The sequence below is a fragment of the Bos taurus genome, chromosome 10 (genome assembly GCF_002263795.3).
Source record: "Bos taurus isolate L1 Dominette 01449 registration number 42190680 breed Hereford chromosome 10, ARS-UCD2.0, whole genome shotgun sequence".
Classification (NCBI taxonomy): Eukaryota; Metazoa; Chordata; class Mammalia; order Artiodactyla; family Bovidae; genus Bos; species Bos taurus.
Genome location: NC_037337.1, coordinates 43,330,992 through 43,350,370, shown reverse-complemented (window position 1 = coordinate 43,350,370; position 19,379 = coordinate 43,330,992). Strand labels below are relative to the sequence as shown.

The following is a 19,379-nucleotide window of genomic DNA, read 5'->3' as shown; positions in this document are numbered from 1 at the left end:
CTCGGATAACTCTCAGAAGCTGCTCCAAAAGAGTTATGGGGGAAGGACAGTATATTTACGATTTTGGTTAAGGGGGCATACATGCAATCAAGCACATACTTAAGTAGAAAGTTTCTGCTGGTCTCATGAAGCTTCTGTTATTCACAAGAAGCAGTCATCACCATGAAGGATTTTAGTGCTTTTCTAGGTATGAGGAGATAGAAGAATTGGGCTTTTGAAAAATACCTGTCTGATGACTTGTCCTGCCAGCCCCCTACCCCTACCCTGAGCACAGGGTGCTTCATTTCTGCTCTCCACGTTAAACTCCTTCAGGGGGTGTGCCAGGTCAGCAGCTGCAGCAGCACATGATTTAATCCTTGTAGAGATAGATGTGTGTGTTTTAGCCACTCAGTTGTGATCTGACTACAATCCCATGAACAGTATGTAGCCTACCAGGTTCCTCTGTCCATGAAATTCTCCAGGCAAGAATACTGTAGTTGGCTGCCATTTCCTTCTCCAGGGGATCTTCCCGACCCAGGGATGGCAAGTGCCAATTTGTAGTCAAAAACTGTGATGTGCCTAGATGCATTTTTGTTTTTATTTATTTGGTGTTAACTGAGTTTCTTAGATCTATAAGTTGGTATATTTTATTAGCTGTATAAAATTTGGGACCATTATTTCTTCACTTTTTCTGCCCTAGATTCTCTCTTCTCCTTCTGGGACTCCAATTACATGTTAGACCACTTGATGTTGCTTCATAGGTCACTGAAGCTCTGTTCTCCCTACCCCCTGTTTTTGTTCTCTGTACTTCAGTTTAGTTTCTGTTGCCCAGATTTTAAGTTCGTTGATCTTTTTTCCTGTTGTATTCTGTCTGTTATTTAAGCCTATCAGTGAATTTTATTTCGTATATTGTATTTTCTGGATCTAGACTTTCATTGATGTAGATAGATTGATAGAAAAATAGATACATGGATAGATGGATAGATGGATGATACATACATGCATACATGTATATACACACATACATAGTTTTTATCTCTCTACTGACAATTTCCATCTGTTTACTTATTGTGTCCATTTTTGCTAATTTCAACAGCTGTGTCACCTCTGAGTCTGTATCTGTTTTTTAAACTGGTTATGATTTTTATTTTTTTTCTACTTACTCTGTAGTCATTTTTTATTGTATCTTGGATGTTGTGATACAACATTAAATGTCTGGCTTTTGACCTCTTTATTTTAAAGAGTGTCTGAAGCATAAATTAGTCCTTTCAAGGCCTGTCTTAGATTTTACTACAATATTCAGCAGTTTCTCCTCTGGGTGGAAATTCATTTCTTTCCTTTTACTGTGTGATCACTAAAATTTGCATTTAGCTCACAGCACTGTGTTAGCTGTTTTCTGACATACCTTGCAGAGTATTGCTTTGCTTGTGGGCAACTTAGTATGCAACCAAAGATTTCTCTAAGGAGACTTCTTGGTATAGTTTTAGAGTTCCTTCTTTGTTCAGTTTTCTCATTTCTGGTATTCTGCCCTTCAAATTCCCACTGTCTCAGAAGCCCCAAACTATTCCTTTTTCCTGTGCCCAGTGAAACTGTCTTTGGGTTCTGTTTTCTTAGAAAGTGAAATCGTTAGTTGCTCAGTCATGTCCGACTCTCTGGAACCCTACGGACTGTAGCTCACCAGGCTCCTCGGTCCATGGAATTCTCTAGGCAAGAATACTGGAGTGGATAGCCATTCCCTTCTCCAGGGGATCTTCCTGACCTAGGGATCGAACCCTGGTCTCCTGAATTGCAGCAGGATTCTTTACTGTCTGAGCCACCAGGGAACCCCTCAATATAGGTATAATAAGTAAAACAGGAATTAGATTTACCCTTCTGCTATAAACTACTAATTACTAACATGTAATACAAATATGTGTGTGCATACAAAGTATATGAAGCAATTATTTTGAAGCAATGGATTACCAGACATCACAGGTTTATAATCTTTCTAGATGGTAGTAAGATCCTTACTCACCCTGGCTTTATAGGGGTAAAGAATCTGCCTGCAATGTGGGAGACCTAGGTTCAATCCCTGGATTGGGAATATCCCTTGGAGAATGGAATGGCTACCCATTCCAGTATTCTTGCCTGGAGAATCCAATGGACTGAGGAACCTGGCAGGCTGTGATAGCTCATGGGGTTGCAAAGAGTCAGACATGAACGACTAACACTTATGCCTATAGTAAGTAACATCTTTTGGAGATAAATGAGGATATATCATAGAAGTCCTCCCCATCTTTGTATTTTACAAGCCAAACACACAGCCAAAGATACTGCTAGGATTTTTGTTAAAGCGAAACAAAACAACTTGGAGTCTATTCTTTTTTTTAAATTAATTAATTAATTTATTTTAATTGGAGGATAATTTCTTTACAATATTGTGGTGGTTTTTGCCGTACATCAGCATGAATCACCCATGGATGCACATGTGTCTCCCCATCCTGAACCTCCTTTCCTACCTTCCTCCCCTCTGGGTTGTCCCAGAGATCTGGCTTTGAGTGCCCTGCTTCATGCATCAAAGCAGGTCATTTATTTTACATATGGTAATATACATGTTTCAATGCTATTCACTCAAATCATCTCATCCTTCCCTTCTCCCACATAGACCAAAGGTCTGTTTTTTACATCTGTGTCTCTTTTGCTGCCTTGCATATAGGATTGTCATTACCGTCTTTCTAAATTCCATGTATATTTGTTTATATACTGTATTGGTGTTTCTCTTTCTGACTTACTTCACTCTGTACAATAGGCTCCCCACCTCGTTAGAACTGTGGAGTCTATTCTTCTAAGCAGAACAATGATATTGGAGATTCTAGCATTCTTTGCCATAAGTCATGGCTGTAGTAATTTTAGACTTGCATTAAGGAATTTGATTTTTTTTTAAGGAATACTTTTCATGTGATAAAGTAAAATATCTTAAATGTTTATGTTATAAAAGAAATGAAATTGAAATTTTTATTTTCAATTACTGATATTGGTATGGATGGATACAGTTGATATTTCGCTATATGTTTAATGAGAATTTATGAACTTACTTTCTCTAGTAATGTTTAAAGTCTTGAAATTTGCTAATTATATAATTGTTATGGAAAATGATATTTTCTTTCTTTTCTTTCCATATTTACACGTTTTATAATTCATTTCTAGACCTATGTGCCAGTACTTCTTTGACCAAAAGAAAAATACCTTTAACTCATCTCTGTCTCAAATGAGAGAAGTGGTTCTTTGTGAATTATAGTAATGGCTCTTAAATTAAGATTTTTTTTTTATGTTAAGTCATTATAAATAAGCAACTTCTTTTTATTTTATGTTATTTTTGAAAAGTAGAGAATACATTTTATGGAATATCTTTCTTTGAAAATTTTATGACTTAAATGTTTTTGTTTAATGTCATGAATTATGTAAGTGCTCTGTGTTGCTTTATAAATCTTATTTTTAGGGATAAAGATAACTGGATCCTTTTTGAAAGACTTATTTTTAGTGTATTTTGTTTATCAAGATTATATTTAGGAAACTTGTATCTCCACAATGCAAGTGTGTATATTTTAATTTTTTGGTCTTTTAATCACATTGTATTTTAGAATTTTAAAATTCTGTGTACTTTAAGAGTAGGTAATAAGTCATCCTTTTCTCTGATTTACAGAATATTTCATGTAAAAGAAGTTACTCTATTAGGAGTAATTCTAAAATTGGTCTGATTAGGCCAGATCAGATATACATTTAGCAAAATATAATATTAGATTCCTGAATGCCATAGTAATATTTCATTTAACAAATATTGTTATTTTTATATAATTATAAGTAATTTTGGAGGTTTCATCCTGCCATAAATTTGAAGTTTAAATTAGTCTCAATATAGCCTGGATAGAAACATCCTTAAAGTGTTTGCTTTCTCACCTACTTTTAATACACAAATCTTTTATACACAAAATTGCTGTTTAATTTCCTGATTCCAGTCAAGAATTAAGTAGAATTGTTAGGAAAATACCAAATTGTTACTTTGTTTTGGGGTGTTCTGGTAGTAAAAAAATTAAGAGTTTTTGTCTTTTCCTCTTCTCTTCTCTTCCTCCCTCCCTCCCCAATACAGACGCTTCTCTTTGCATTTTCAGGATTGATCCTTTAAGTTAAAGTTTCTGAATATCTGTTATATTTTACAGTTGACAAATTACAGTTTGAACCTCCTTTGAGAAAAGAAACAGAAGCACGGGATGAAATGGTAGGACTTATGACTTTTAAAGTATTTTACACATTAAAATTTGAAAAAACTTATAATTAGGTATAGTTTGATCAAAGAAAAAAGGAATATACTCTTCAAAGCGTTAAGTTTTGATAATGTATTTCACCCATTCCCTGGTAGCTCAGACAGTGAATAATCTGCCTATAGTGCAGGAGACCCGGGTTCCATCCCTAGGTCAGGAGGATCCCCTGGAGAAGGGAATGGCAACCTACTCCAGTATTCTTGCCTAGAGAATTCCATGAACAGACGATGCGGTCGCAAAGAGTTGGACATGACTGAGCAACTAACAACACACATTTCACCAATTAAAGTTTGAAAAAGCTTATAGTTAGTTGCATTTTGACTAGGGTACAGTGTGTAAATACCATTTTAACCATCATTTTGACACTTCTAAGTCTTGAAGAATTCACATAAAGTTATTAAATACATGGTATTTGATGCTAAGCTTTAAGCTCTCAGGATCTTTTTACTTACTGATTCTGTTAGGTTTAGAGTGCAATTTTGCACTGCCTTACTGTTTTTTAATATTTATTTGTTAATCTAGCCCCTTTTTTAAAAACCGTTGCTCGTATTTTAGATTACTATTTGGTTAACTCTTTTTCTTATCTAAAAGGAAAGAAACAATAAATAAAGCATGATATTGTTAGAGTTGGCCTAGGTGTTATTCTAACATCTACTTTATTTTTAACCATTAGTAAATGTATGTTTTTTAGAGTAATTATCTTCTGTTAGTGGATCTCTTCATTCTTACATTTGGAAGTGGTGCTCTTCCTACTGTACATATTGCTGGACAATAAATTCTCAGTTTTCATGGTAGTCAGAAAAAATATGGCACCAATAAATTGAAGATAATTGACTAAAACAGTGCTCAGTTCTCTGTGCTAATGGAGTAGTGATGCACGTAATTCAAAGTTAACATTTTTCTGTTTTGCTTTGGAATGTACTAGCATATTGGTAAAGTGGGCTTGTGACATTTTAAGCTGTGTTTATAATCTTTTTTACATTTAAGTCAACTAATAATGAGTTATTGGCATAAATATGTCAAATGACAGCAAGTATAGCTAGAGACTACACAGTTGAAAGCCAAGATGATTAATAATCATGACAAAGAGTAGTTTTTTGAATCAAATAAAGTGACTAATACCTGTTTTAAGGTAACATGTTTAAACTCTTTTTTACCTTCATAGGGAGTATCATCAGACCCAAATTTTCTGTTACGGTGGAATCCTTTTGTTGATGGTGCAAATACTGGCAAGTAAGTTGTTTTTCTAACATTATTTTACTTGATTGTATAAGAACAGCATTTGGTGGTGAGTGATTTATTCTAATAAATTTTAATTTTTATTCTTATAAAAGTTGTACTATGCCTCTTGTCAGTAAAAACCTTCTGACTTATTTTAATTTCCCAAAGGCAACATGTGTTGATCATTAAGGTTTTAGGGTTTTATTCTCTAAATAAAAATACAGTACGGTAATGTTGGTATACTAAAAGATGAGCTGCATGATGATGTGGGAAGAAGTACCATAGTAGACGTCAGAAAGCCCCAGTTCATCTCTGCAGTGTGATTTCTTCATATTCTAGACGTGTCTTTCCTCAGTGATTAAGTGATGGGGCTGACCTGGGTGAGTTGTTCCAAACCAGTTAGTGCATTGCAATGCCTAGAGAGCTCTTGTGGAAGTACAGATTCCAGGACCCCCACATTAGGATTTCAGGTCTGGGGTTAGCAAAGTATGGCCTGTAAGCCAAATCTGACCCTATTTTTTGTGCATCCCACAAACTAAAATGATATTTACATTTTTTAATGGTTGAAAAAAATCAAAAGGCAAAGTAAATTTGTTACACATGAAAATTATATGAAATTTAAATTTCAGTGTTCATAAATGAAGGTTAGTTGGAACACAGCCATGCTCATAAGTTTATCCATGGCTGTTTTCATGCTTACAACATTAGAGTTCAGTAGTTGTGACCACTATATGATTCATAGAGCCTAAAATATTTACTGTCTAACCCTTTATAGAAAAAGTTTGCCAACCCTTGCTATGGAATATAGTCTTTGGAAGTGGAATCTAAGAATCCTCAAAGCTTCCCAATTGATTGCAATGACTGGATAAATGTGTGAAACCTGTGGGCTAGATCAGTGATTCTCAAATTTTGGTATGCCTGGAAGATCACCTGGAAATTTTGGTAAAATGCAGAATCTGATTAAGTAGGTCTAGGGGGTACACTTTCACTTCTCACTTTCATGCATTGGAGAAGGAAATGGCAACCCATTCCAGTGTTCTTGCCTGGAGAATCCCAGGGACGGGGGAGCCTGGTGGGCTGCCGTCTCTGGGGTCACACAGAGTCGGACACGACTGAAGCGACTTAGCAGCAGCAGCAGGGGGTACATTTATAAAAGTTTCCTTGGGAATTCCCTGGTGGTCTAGGGATTAGGCCTCAACGCTTTTACTGCTGAGAGCCTGAGTTCAATGCCTGGTTGGGGAACTGAGATCCTGTAAGCTGCATGATGTGGCAGAAAAAAAGTTTCCGTGTGTTACTAATGTTGCTGATCTCTGGACCCCACTTGGAGTAATGAAGGGTTTGATGATCCAGCTATTTGAATATATGATTCACTGTGGATTCCAGCTGTAAAATTCTGAATCTTTTTTTAACTGAGTTTAATTTAGTTTTTATTACATATTAAATGTAGCAAAACATAAAAAGTAAAAAAGACTGTGTTCACATTATAAAAGCTCTATTTTATAGTCATACTAACACAGTTTGACAGAATGAGATCTTAGCTCTTCCTGTAGGTTTTAAAGTTACTCTGTGCCGTGATCCAGTTGTCTTTTATATTCCTTGTATAGAAGCAGATTTTAATGCAGATTTAATGCTGTCTCTGTTTTATGTTATGACCACTTAAAACCATCTAAATTGAATTTTTCTCTTTGTGTTAGATCAACCTCAAAACGTGCAATACCACCTCCCCTACCTCCTAAGGTAAGCAACTTAAAGATTTTCAGCAGTAAATCCTTGTTTAAATAATAAATTTTAAAAGTAACTTTATTGAATTTGTTCACAATTCTCTTAAATATATTTTATATATAGTTTTCTTCAAGAGCATATTGTGATGTAAAAATATATTTTAAAATATTTCATGATAAATACAGTATCTTCGTAGCTATTAGAAAAAGGCAAAGATAGATTATTAGTCATTTAAGAAAATGCTTGACCACGTTGAAAGGAAAGGAGTTCATCGTTTACAGTCCTCATTTATTATTACAGTTGGACATTTCACTAGAGTCACACTTCATTAAGTCATTTTCCTTGCTTGTTTCTAGTTATTAAATATTTCATGGATTGTGTATATGATTTTATTGGTTATAAAAACATCAGTTTGGGGCTAGGGCTATTAAAAGTCACATGGCAAGTTCATAGTTGTTTTGAGACAGTAACTAAGCTCTTACTTACCTTACTTACTTGGCCCAGTGAATTGAACTATGTAGGAGAAAGATTAAAAAGGCATATTTTCTCTCCCTAAAGTCTTTGATATATAATAATAACAGGGTTAATGTTTTATGTCCAGATTTATTAAAGTACTTTTATGTCTTATTATCAACTAGCCAAGGATAAACAGTTACCCTGAAGACAACCTCCCAGATGAAGAAAAGTCATCAACTGTAAAACGTTGTCCTGATTCAGAGAACAGAGCTCCCCAAGTTCTCAGAAGACAGAGTAGCCCCAGTTGTGGTCCTGTAGCCGAGACTTCCTCTATTGGTATGGCTAGCAGTATCAGCAGCCCTGGAGTGCATACAGCTAGATACTGTGATCTTGGTAAATAAATCAAAGTGAAAACTGAAAAGAAAGCCATTTTGTTCAAATTTTAAAGACTTTTTTTTTTTCTTTAGTCTTATTACTGTTTAAAACTTTGTGAAAGTTCTTTAAAATTCCACATGGATGGACTATAAATAGATTCAATCCAATCCAATCCCTAATTTGATCCCTTACTAAATATTATAGGATCTAGAAAGATGAATGGATGACCCTGCCCTCCAGAAGTTCATGATCTACAGCAAAAGTTACATCCATGGGCACATAAAATCAGACAAGACATTTTGTTTTAAGTGTCTACTACAATAAGTAACTATATGTAACAGAACACCAGAGCTCTCTGAGGGAGAGAAGGATAGGGTAGAGAGGAGGTAGGCCCTTGGTGAGCCTTTAGTAGTTGGAACCAGTGCTGACAGACTTGCATAGAGATCAAGAAAGAATGAACAAATGCACTGAAGCAGAAAATCTAGCTTGTGTTGGAAGTACAGCCTAGTATATAGAAGTGTGAGCTTTTGAAGGGTGTATACTGGGAAATAGAACTTAAAATGGTAGAGCAAAGTTAAACTCCAAAGGCCTTGAATATCTGCATTAGTAGGTCGTGTTTCACTTTTCTCAGAGTATGGCAAGGCATTTGTTGTTTTCATGTATTAAACCACTGCTACAGTTGCAGTGCTACCACTGCAGCATCTAGAGAAAGGCACCAAAAATACTTTAACTCATCTGAAAGTAGAGAATATTTCCTAATGAAGGATCACCCAAATGCAAAACAAGTACTGAGGGGAAAGGGAAATTATTTTTCAAATAAGTTTTTTATTTGTATGGTCATCCAACTTTTAACTGTGATTCTCTTTAGGAAATGGAGATGGTATTTCAAAATTGATTAGTGAAAACACAGAAGGATCAGCACAAGCACCACAGTTACCACGAAAAAAGGACAAGCGGGACTTCCCTGTATGTATAACAGGCATTTGGTGATTAGTTGTAACTAATACTGTATCATATAAGGAGCATAGTCTATTTAATTCAAGACTTGGAATAACTGGACTTCTAAATGTATAAAGTTTTTTTTTTAAGGCTTTAAGAGGTCTTACAGTATTACAAATTATTTTTCCCACAGAAACCAGTTATCAATGGCCTTCCACCAACCCCAAAAGTACTGGTAAGGAATATTTTTATTTGAACCATTTGTCAGTTTTTCTTTAGAAGCTGAAGATTGTTTATTTGCTGTCGTAAGGTGTTGAAAGAAAGGATTCATAAAATACTGAGGCGTCAAATTCATTTGAATAAACCGTGAATCCAATCTTGTACCCTTATTTGAGTCAGTTAGTTAGAGTTGGGTGAATTTCCATTTTTATAAATACGGAGAGTTGAGTTCTTCAACTAGCCTACAAAGGCCAATTTCACTTTAATGTGATGATATTAATAGTATTGTATCCTCTTCATTATGTGGGTTAAATATCTTTCTATGCCTGAAGTCATTTTTACATTGAACTATAAACAGTGGAAAGGAACACAGAAGCTTCTGTTCTCTGGCCTTTCAGTAGATCCTCTCTGTAATGTAGTTCAGCCAGTCATAAGAATGGGTGCCTTTTAAATTGTTTCTTTTTATACAGTAGAAGTTAAGCTTAAATATTAGTCTTTTTGTCTCATCACTATTATGGAGGTAAACTGCAAATATAACTGTTATGTTACTCAATAAAGTCATTGTTTTCATTATTAAATCTTAGTTGTAAAGATAATTTGTGACTTAGGTACCTAGAATGTATCATTGATATATGTAGATGTTTTGGTAAATCTGATATTTTTGCTCTAAAATAGAGGATTACTCAAGGAAAGAGTATGAAACTCTCTTGATAGAAGGAGTTAATCAATATATCAAAATATGAATTTTGTTGTATAGTGAGACCGTAAGTATATGCAAATAAGAGTTAGTTTAGCGTTTCATAATAATCTTCAGCTATTTTCTAAGAATATAAAAATTATCTAATCAAATAACTCAACATTTCTTTTTAAATAAGATGGGAGCATGTTTTTCCAAAGTTTTTGATGGCTGCCCTTTGAAAATTAATTGTGCAACATCTTGGATACATCCTGATACAAAAGGTAACATTTCTGAAACTTTTATATACCTTTCTAACAAAGTATTTATTATTGGAAAGGATTTTTATGATCACTGAACTGAGGGCTTTTTACTTTAAAAAATACAGCCTAGAGACTAAATAGTATGTGTAACAACCTAAATAGGTAGTTTTGGTTTAAAAGCATTAGAATTTTAGAGCATACAAGAACAATTCCTGATTAAAAGAGATGAAAGAGCGTCACAACTGATTGCAACCATAATTTGGCATTTTTCTTTTATTTACAAAGACAGTACTGAGCCAATTGATAATCTCAGAGTCAAGATATTAGATAATATATTGTGTCAGTGTCCTGAATATCCTGATTCCCTGATTTTGATATATCCTGATTTTGATCATTTTTCTGTAGTTATGTAAGACCTTTTTTTTTTTTTTTAAAGAAATTTAAATATTTAGGAATAAAGGGGTATCAGGCTTATAACTTAATTCAGGAAAGGGGGGAACTGTGTGTGCAGAGAGAAGGAAGGATAAAAACAAAAGTAGCAAATGTTGACATTTGTGGAATCTGCATGATATTCAAGAATTTGTTGTATTATTATAATGTTTTTGAAAGTCTGAACTGATAAAGTAAAATTTACTCTTAAAAATTTAGGCTGTGTGATTTTAAAGTGAGGAAGCATAACACATGGGGAAAATTTGGAATCAAATATATATGGGTTGAGTTCCCTAGCTGTCATTACTGTGTGACTTGGAAAAGATACTTAATACCTCTGGTTCTCAGTGTGATCATTTATAACATAAAATACTCATAATACTCACCTTGTTGCAAAGAAGAAAGGAGCCAACCTGGTTGTCTGGGAATTAGCAGAGCTTAGGCAGTGGAAGTTGTTCTGGAAATGTTTGTTTCTACTTCAATGCAGTCATAAAGATAGGTTGTGTAATTATCTGCTTTATGTGCCATAATTAGAAAGTGTAACAGAAAATAATATTAACAGTAAGCAAATTTTTTTTTAATATTTGTAAACTTTTTATTTTTCTAGAAGTTTACACTTACAGAAAAGCTAGAGAAATAGTACAAGAAACTCTGATATACCCAGAATCATCAAAAGTTTCTTTTTTAACACCCTCACCAAAACCATACTATTTATTTATTCATTTTTATTTAAGTATAGTTGATTTACAATATTGTGTTAGTTTCAGGTGTACAGAAAAGTGATTCATTTACACACATACGTATATTCATTCCTTTTGAGGTTCTTTCCCATGTAGGTTATCACAGAATATTGAGTAGAGTTTGCTGGGCTACACAGTAGATCCTTGTTGGTTATCCATTTTATATATAACCAGTACTCTTGCCTGGAAAATCCCATGGACGGAGGAGCCTGGAAGGCTGCAGTCCATGGGGTCCCTGAGGGTCGGACACTACTAAGCGACTTCACTTCCACTTTTCACTTTCCTGCATTGGAGAAGGAAATGGCAACCCACTCCAGTGTTCTTGCCTGGAGAATCCCAGGGACTGGGGAGCCTGGTGGGCTGCCGTCTATGGGGTCGCACAGAGTCGGACACGACCGAAGCGACTTAGCAGCAGCAGCAGCAACAGTATCTGTGTTCATCCTTTTGCCACATTTGTTTTACTCTTTTCTATCTGTATGTGCATTTTTTTTTCTGAATCATTTGAAGGGTGAGCTGCTCCTCTTCCCCTTATCACTTCACCATGCTCCTCTTCCCCTTATACTTCACTTTGTATTTCCTAGGAGCAAGGATCATCTCTTATATAAGCACAGTACTATTATAAAGATCAGAAGCTTTATCATTGATATGATACTGTTTTTTAATCCACAGTCCATATGTAAGTTTTTTTAATTATCCCAGGAGTGTCTTTCATTTTCCTCTCTTTTTTACCCCCAAACCAACATCTAGTTCAAGTTCACATGTTGGATTTGCCTATCATGCCTTTAGTCTCCTTTAGTCTGAAAGTTTCTCAACTTTTCTGTCTCACTTGATCATGCCATATTTTGAGGCTGCTTATTTTGTAGAATGTCCCTTAATTTGGGTTTGTCCAATGAGTCCTCATATGTAGATCAAATTATGTATTTTGGGAAGGAATATCACAGAAGTGTTTTTGTGCTCTTCTCAGTTCATCATGTCAGAAGGCACTAGGTAACAAGTTGTCCAAGTGCTAGTGACATTAACATTGACCAGTTGGTTAAGGTGGTGTTCACTAACCTTCTCTTCTGTCAAGTTCCTATTTTTCCCTAAGTAATTGCTTAATTAATTTCCCAAAATAATTGATAGGTAGCTAGCATGGAGATACATTGAGACTTGATAAATATCCTCTTGCTCATCAAGCTTTCACTGACTAGTTTTAGCATACATTGACAATCCATTGACATCTGTTAACAGTTTTACTTCTTTCTTATTTTTTCACTGTGTTTGAATAAGATGACATGTAATGAAAATTTCATTTTAAAAAATTTTATAGTAATATAAAGCAGAGTTAGTAACAATATATCTACTTTTTAAAAAATGAAGAATTGGGGAAAGAATTAAAGAAGGTAGCATGGGTTTTACAAAATAATTTTTCTTTGGATGGGTGGGTGGCTATCTAATTCTTAATACCATTAAAATATAAGGCCATTATTTTAATGAATGATTTCAGAAAATGTTAATAAATTCTGGTGATTTATCTCAACTATTTTAGATCAATACATTATTTTCGGAACTGAAGATGGTATTTATACATTGAATCTCAATGAACTACATGAGGCAACGATGGAACAGGTAATTTAGGAGTTTTAACTCAAAAAATCAGCTTGGACTAATTGAATAAAGGAAATATCTTAATTTTAGGTCAATTTATATGGGCCCCAGTTTTAATTTTTATGATTTAAATATTTAAAGTGGTGAAATTATACTCTTTATATGTTCATGTATGAAGATTTTTTTCTGTAAGGTTGTAATAATTTACTGAAAGGTAGAAATAGTTATTTTTCTACTCTCTCAGACTGTTGAAATTTGGAGGTTGAGGGGTAAGGGAATGAAATTAGAGGGTTTTAATTATCTACTTTTTTCTTAATAGTTATTTCCACGGAAATGTACTTGGCTCTATGTCATCAACAATACTTTAATGTCATTGTCAGGTATGTATATGATGAAAATAATATGATAAATAAACCATGGACAAGCAGAGAAATGTAATTCTAATATATATTACTTTAAAGTGTTGTTATTTAGGGTAATTATAATCTAATATAGTTAACCTTAAGGCTTGTAGGTGTTTTTGACCGGTGTAGAATAGGAAGAAACCCTGTTGTCAGTTAAAGCTGTACTTCCCACACATGCCCAAGAGCTACACAGCTGACAGTGATTGTCCCCTGAGGCCGTCTCTTTCACAGTCTCTGCTCCTGCCCCCATCCCTGCCTTCCACTGAGAATCAGCAGTTGACGGGAAGGAATCAGAGGATCCAGCTGCTTCCTTCTCTTTAATCTTGAGCCAGTCACCGTCTCTTGTCTCTCGGCCTTAGGTTTCTTTTTTTTTTCATAAATTATATCTATTTTTAATTTTTTTAATTGAAGTGTAGTTGATTTACAATATATTGATTTCTGCTGTGCTATAAAATATTTCAGTTTTCCACATGTATATTCTTTTTCGTGCTCTTTTCCTCTATGGTTTATCACAGGATATTGAGCATAGTTCCCTGTGCTCTATGCAGTAGGACCTTGTTGTTTATATATTCCGTATGTAATAGCGTACATCTGTTAAGCCCACACTCCCAGTCCACCCTTCCCCACCACCCCTCCCTGTTGACAACCAGTGAGTCTGTTCTCTACTTCTGTGAGTCTGATTCTGCTTCGTAGATAGGTTCTTTGTGTCACATTAAATCCCACATATAAGTGATTCATATGGTATTTGTCTTTCTCTTTCTGACTTAATTCACTTAGTGTGATCATCTCTAAATCCATCCATGATGCTGCTCTCAGTTTTCTTAACTGTAACATGAGGAGGCTAGTAACAGTAGCCACCTCACAGGATTGCTGTGGGGGATTAAGTGAGATGTAAAGAGTGCTTAGTGAACTGTGAAGACTTAGAGATGTTCGCTGGCAGAATTCTGAACCAGATATTTATTAGCCAACTTGGACTAAAACTTTATAAAGTCCTAAAAATAATCATAAAGGTTTTGGAGCAGTCTATTCTAATTTTGTTGTTTGTGCTTTTCTCTTTTTGTTTTGTTGGGGATAGACAGGTGTTGTTTTAGGCTTTTTTTTTTCCCAGTCGTTACCTGCCAAAAACAGTTTTCTTACATTTTGGATTTAAGTGGCTACCTAAAGGTTCGCTACTTGCTTTCATTCTGATAGTATAGTTGGCTCTCTGTATCTGCATGTACAGCTTCAACCAACTGCAGATAGAAGTTTTTTTGTTTTTTTTTTTAATTCTAGAAAATTCCAAAAAGAAACAAAACTTGAAATTTGCCAGGCACTGGGTCACTATTTATATAACATTTACTTGTATTAGGTATTATACATAATCTAGAGATAATTTAAAGTATATGGAAGGGTGTGCATAGGTTATATGCAAGTGCTACATGACATCATTTTATATGAGGGACTACAGCAACCTCAGATTTTGGTATCTGCATGGGGGTCCTGGAACAATACTTGTGATGGGACCACTGTACAAGATAGTTGATTATTTTTCTCTTTCCTTAATCCTAATGCTGTCATCTGTTAAAATAGCACTCATGCCTTTCTCCACTTTGAATAACTAAGTTATTTTAACATTGCTTAATTTTTTTTCAGTTTTGTTTGATACTCTGATGATAATATCCCAGCTATTATTTACTGTACTGTCAGACTTTTTGTTATTAAGTATTCCTTTCAGCTACTCATGCTTTAAAACATCAGTGCTGATACAGTTTTAACTCATTATGAATTGTGGCTAATGTAAGAAATGTCATTATCATAATTTTAAGTATGTGTGTGTAAGTATATATAACTTAAACTCTTCTACTAACCATCACCTAGTAGAGATTCTTCAGGAATTTGTGTATTTGAGCTAATGACACTTTTTACAATGAGCATATTATTTGATTCTCCACAAATGTCTTTTTAAAAACTAGGGTCCTCAAATGACTATTTATTCTCTTTGATTTTGAGTCCCCCAATTTTTTTTTACTTTTATCTAATAAAATATTAATATATCATATTATATTATGAAAATAAACCTAATTCTATTTGAATTAACAATTCTGATTTGTATTCATATAGAGTCACTTTCCTCCAACCACTTTTATATACCTGTCTGTGTGAATAAGCTTAAAAGCCACACAGAGTACATTTTATATATTTATAAAATAACTATAGAAAGGCAGGAAAAAGCTAGCCTATAAATTAGTTATTTCCAAATTCTACTTAAAATTACCTGTGGAACTGAATGAAGATAGGTAGCATTGCTCAATAAGAGAAAACGTTCTGTTTAAGAGTCTGCATTTCTGTGCATGAGTGTACATACATGTACATGTGTTAGCTGCTTAGGTAACTAGTTATATATAAAGGGGTCTGGAGAAAGGAAGGGTGGTATAGTGTTAGGCAGAATGCTGCATTTTGAAAAGATACAGAAAATATTGTGAGGATAAAGTCACTCTTTTTCATGTTTTCTCATAGTAAAATGATAGATACTATTTGGGACTGTTATAGTACCATGTCATATATAGTAAGGAGTCAGATATTTACCATATCTTCCCCTTTTTAATGTGGATTAAATATGTGGTTTTGATATAGAAATCATAGTCCAGTTATCCTGAATAATGATAGCACATACTTGTAGCCCTGTTATATCCTATGGCATATAGTATTAGTTTGCTTTACTTTTCTTAGTATTTCAGTGTTATCTTAACACTTCTTTCACAATCAGTTTTAATCCAAGGTTATGTGGTAGATTATTCATAAGTAGGAGTAGCTCAGAAAGATAATGTAGTGATTATATAGTTTTCCATGTTGTACTGAAATAATCACATGTGCATCATCGTGACTCAGCCTATTTTGCAAAAATGTTTTAACAATTTCTTTTTCTATGTTCACTTCATTAAGGTTTACATATATTCTGTCCAGATCACCTATTAGTCAGAATATATCTAATTTTGACCTGTTAGTCAAAATATATCTAATTAATGTATTGGGAAACACAATTATCTGTTACTTCCCTAAAACTTATTTTACTTATTATCTTTCAAAGTAGTACTAACTATGTATTTTTGTTTATGTTTTTCTATTTTGCTTGGCTTTTTGGAACATGTCTGGATTCAATCATTTTAGAAGGTAATTATTATTTCTTTTGCTTGAAAATTATATTTCTATATTTTAAATAATTCTAATAAAAATAACATGTTTCTCTTTTTTAGGAAAAACCTTTCAACTCTACTCTCATAATCTTATTGCTTTGTTTGAACAAGCCAAAAAACCAGGACTAGCTGCCCATATTCAAACTCATAGGTTTCCAGATCGCATACTACCAAGGTACTAAATATTTTGATTCTGCTGGGAGTGAGGGGAATTAGTGTCTATTTTTAAAGCGACCAGTCTTCTTGCCCACTGAAAAACTTCCTTTGTCTTAATTTTGAAAGGTAGTTTACATTAAAGTAAATGTCATATAGAATTCAAAAGATAAGTGTTTTATGATATAAATTCCCAGGCCCCACTTCAGACCTATGCTATCATATAGTTTGGAGTCATAGTTTAAGATGGTTTTTTTTAAAGCTCCTTGACTAATTCTGATGGAACTGATTCACAGATCACTTACTGTTTGAGAACCACTGTAGTAGAGTACATTTATATTGTCCTGTGTTTACAGAAAGTTTGCTTTAACCACAAAGATTCCTGATACAAAGGGCTGCCACAAATGTTGCATAGGTGAGTAAATACTATTTCTCAAACTGAATGGTTAGAACTTTTAACATCTTTAAAATTATCTGTAAAGTTCTTAGAGTATTAAATAAAGGAAGGGAAGCTTTATATTCGTTTTAAATAAGGAGTTAAGGGGCCACTGAAGCACAGGAATGTATAGTGGGACATGGCATAAAAGCGCTTGAAGATAATAGCCCTGACCCGATGCTTTCTCGGAGCACAATGTTCCTCAGATTTTTTTAACCACAGTCCCTAAGGCTCTTTCTCTGCTAATATCCTAGCTTTCAGTTAGCACTTACTATTTACTTAACAGTTATTAAGTAGTGCTTTATGAACATTATTATTTCAGGACTCTGGCCAACTCTGAAGTTAGAGGGAGCAGTCCATACAAGACCACTCTCACTTCTGTTACCAATAATAAGTTTACCAATTATAACCTTCATGGTCAGAATTTCACTGATATGACTCAGAAATCGCTGAAAGTGGTTATACTCTTGGCTTTGATTTGTTACAGGGAAAGGATATAGATTAAAATCAGCTAAAGGAAGATGTGCATAGGGCAGAGCCCAGGAAAGATACAAGATGCAGAGCTTCTGTTGTCCTCCATAGAGTGTGGATAGTGTTACTTTTCAGGCAGTGATGTGTGATAATACACAGCATTGCTAACTAGGTAAGCTTACTCAACAACCTCAGCGTTCAGAGGTTTTACTAGGGCTCTATCACGTAGGCATGCTCGACTGCCCACGTGGCTGACCTCAGTATCTAGCCCTTCTGGAGGTCAAGTGATACTGCATGACCCAAAGCCCCTACCCTAAATTGCATGGTTGGTCTTTATGGCCTGATTATTCCCCATCCTGAGACTATCCAATGTTGTCCAGACCATGGGGTCACAAAGAATCCGACATGACTTAGCAACTGAGCAACAACAATGTATCAGCACTGCCTTTGTAAAGAAAACTGAGTTAGCTTTTGGGTGAGTATAATTCAGTAGTTGCTTTTAGCTAAACGTTATGTTTTCATATAAAAATATTCAGTGTTTTGGGTGTGTCTGTTTTGTTTCTTTCCAGTCAGAAACCCTTACACGGGACATAAATACCTCTGTGGAGCTTTACAGTCTGGAATTGTTTTACTTCAGTGGTATGAGCCAATGCAGAAATTCATGTTGATAAAGGTATATATTCCTTTGTTTACATTGTCTTGTTTAGAAAACACTAATGTATAATTGAACCTAAAATTGTAGAATCCCATTGCTACCAGCCAGGATCATGTTTATAGGTATTTATTTGGTTTAGGGGCTTTTGTGTTCTTAAGACTTTAAAGATTTCATCTTTATTTTATATTAATAAACTTCCAGAAATAACACACTCATAAAGAAGAATGTGGCCAATTCTCTAAAATATATGTTTATGGAAAACTGATCCTTATCATGATCATTTAGATGTAGTCATTTTTTTAATTGAAGTATTATATTGTGTTTCGGGTATAGAGCAAAGTGTTCAGTTGTATATTTCTTTTTTCAGATTGTTTTCATGATAGATTATTAAAGGTATTAAATATAGATTCCTATGTTACACAATAAATCCTTATTGCTTATGTATTTTATGTATAGTAGTTTGTATATGTAGACTTCTTATTTATCCATTGCCCACTCCCTTTCTTTGTTTTTTATGTCTGTTTCTGTTTTGTATATAGATTCATTTGTATTGTTTTTTAGATTCCACATATAAGTGATATCATATATTATTTGTCTGACTTACTTCACTAAGCATGATATTGTCTAGGTCCATCCATGTTGCTGCAGTGGCAGTGTTTCATTCTTTTTATGGCTGAATAATATCCCATTGAATATATACAGCACGTCTTATGCCAGTCATCTGTTGATGTGCACTTGGATTGTTCCCATGTCTTGGCTGTTGTAAATAGTGCTGCTGTGAATGCTGGGGCGCGTCTATCTTTTAGTTTCATCTTTTCCAGGGTATTCCGGGAGTAGGATTGCAGGTTCATATGGAAGCTCACTTTTCTGTTTTTTAAGGAACCTCCATAGTGACTATACCAATTTACATTCCTACCAGTAGTGTAGGAGTGTTCTCTTTCCTCCAAACCCTCCTCAGCATTTATTATTTCTAGACTTTTTAATAGTGGCCTTTACGATTTGTGTGAGGTGGTACCTCATTGTAGTTTTGATATGTATTTCTCTAATAATTAGCAGTGTTGAGCATCTTTTCATGTGCTTAGTAGCAATCTGTATGTCTTCTTTGGGAAAATGTCTATTTAGGTCTTCTGCCAATTTTTTGATTGGGTTTTTTCTTTTCTTGATATTCGAGTTATATGAACTG

The 19,379-nt window shown here is 34.4% G+C and overlaps 1 protein-coding gene across 2 annotated transcripts in view; it reads left to right on the top strand.

The window, feature by feature from the left end:
- Positions 1 to 19,379, top strand: part of MAP4K5 (mitogen-activated protein kinase kinase kinase kinase 5) — a 126,891-nt gene that overhangs the window by 87,900 nt on the left and 19,612 nt on the right. For both annotated transcript variants that reach the window (XM_005211730.5, NM_001191128.1), the window contains 13 exons: positions 4,176 to 4,234; positions 5,443 to 5,510; positions 7,193 to 7,235; positions 7,859 to 8,012; positions 8,920 to 9,017; positions 9,184 to 9,225; positions 10,085 to 10,169; positions 12,846 to 12,925; positions 13,224 to 13,284; positions 16,456 to 16,458; positions 16,542 to 16,656; positions 16,991 to 17,049; positions 18,111 to 18,214. In XM_005211730.5, coding sequence (XP_005211787.1) covers positions 4,176 to 4,234; positions 5,443 to 5,510; positions 7,193 to 7,235; positions 7,859 to 8,012; positions 8,920 to 9,017; positions 9,184 to 9,225; positions 10,085 to 10,169; positions 12,846 to 12,925; positions 13,224 to 13,284; positions 16,456 to 16,458; positions 16,542 to 16,656; positions 16,991 to 17,049; positions 18,111 to 18,214 — 971 coding nt within the window. The remainder of the gene's footprint in view (positions 1 to 4,175; positions 4,235 to 5,442; positions 5,511 to 7,192; positions 7,236 to 7,858; positions 8,013 to 8,919; positions 9,018 to 9,183; positions 9,226 to 10,084; positions 10,170 to 12,845; positions 12,926 to 13,223; positions 13,285 to 16,455; positions 16,459 to 16,541; positions 16,657 to 16,990; positions 17,050 to 18,110; positions 18,215 to 19,379) is intronic.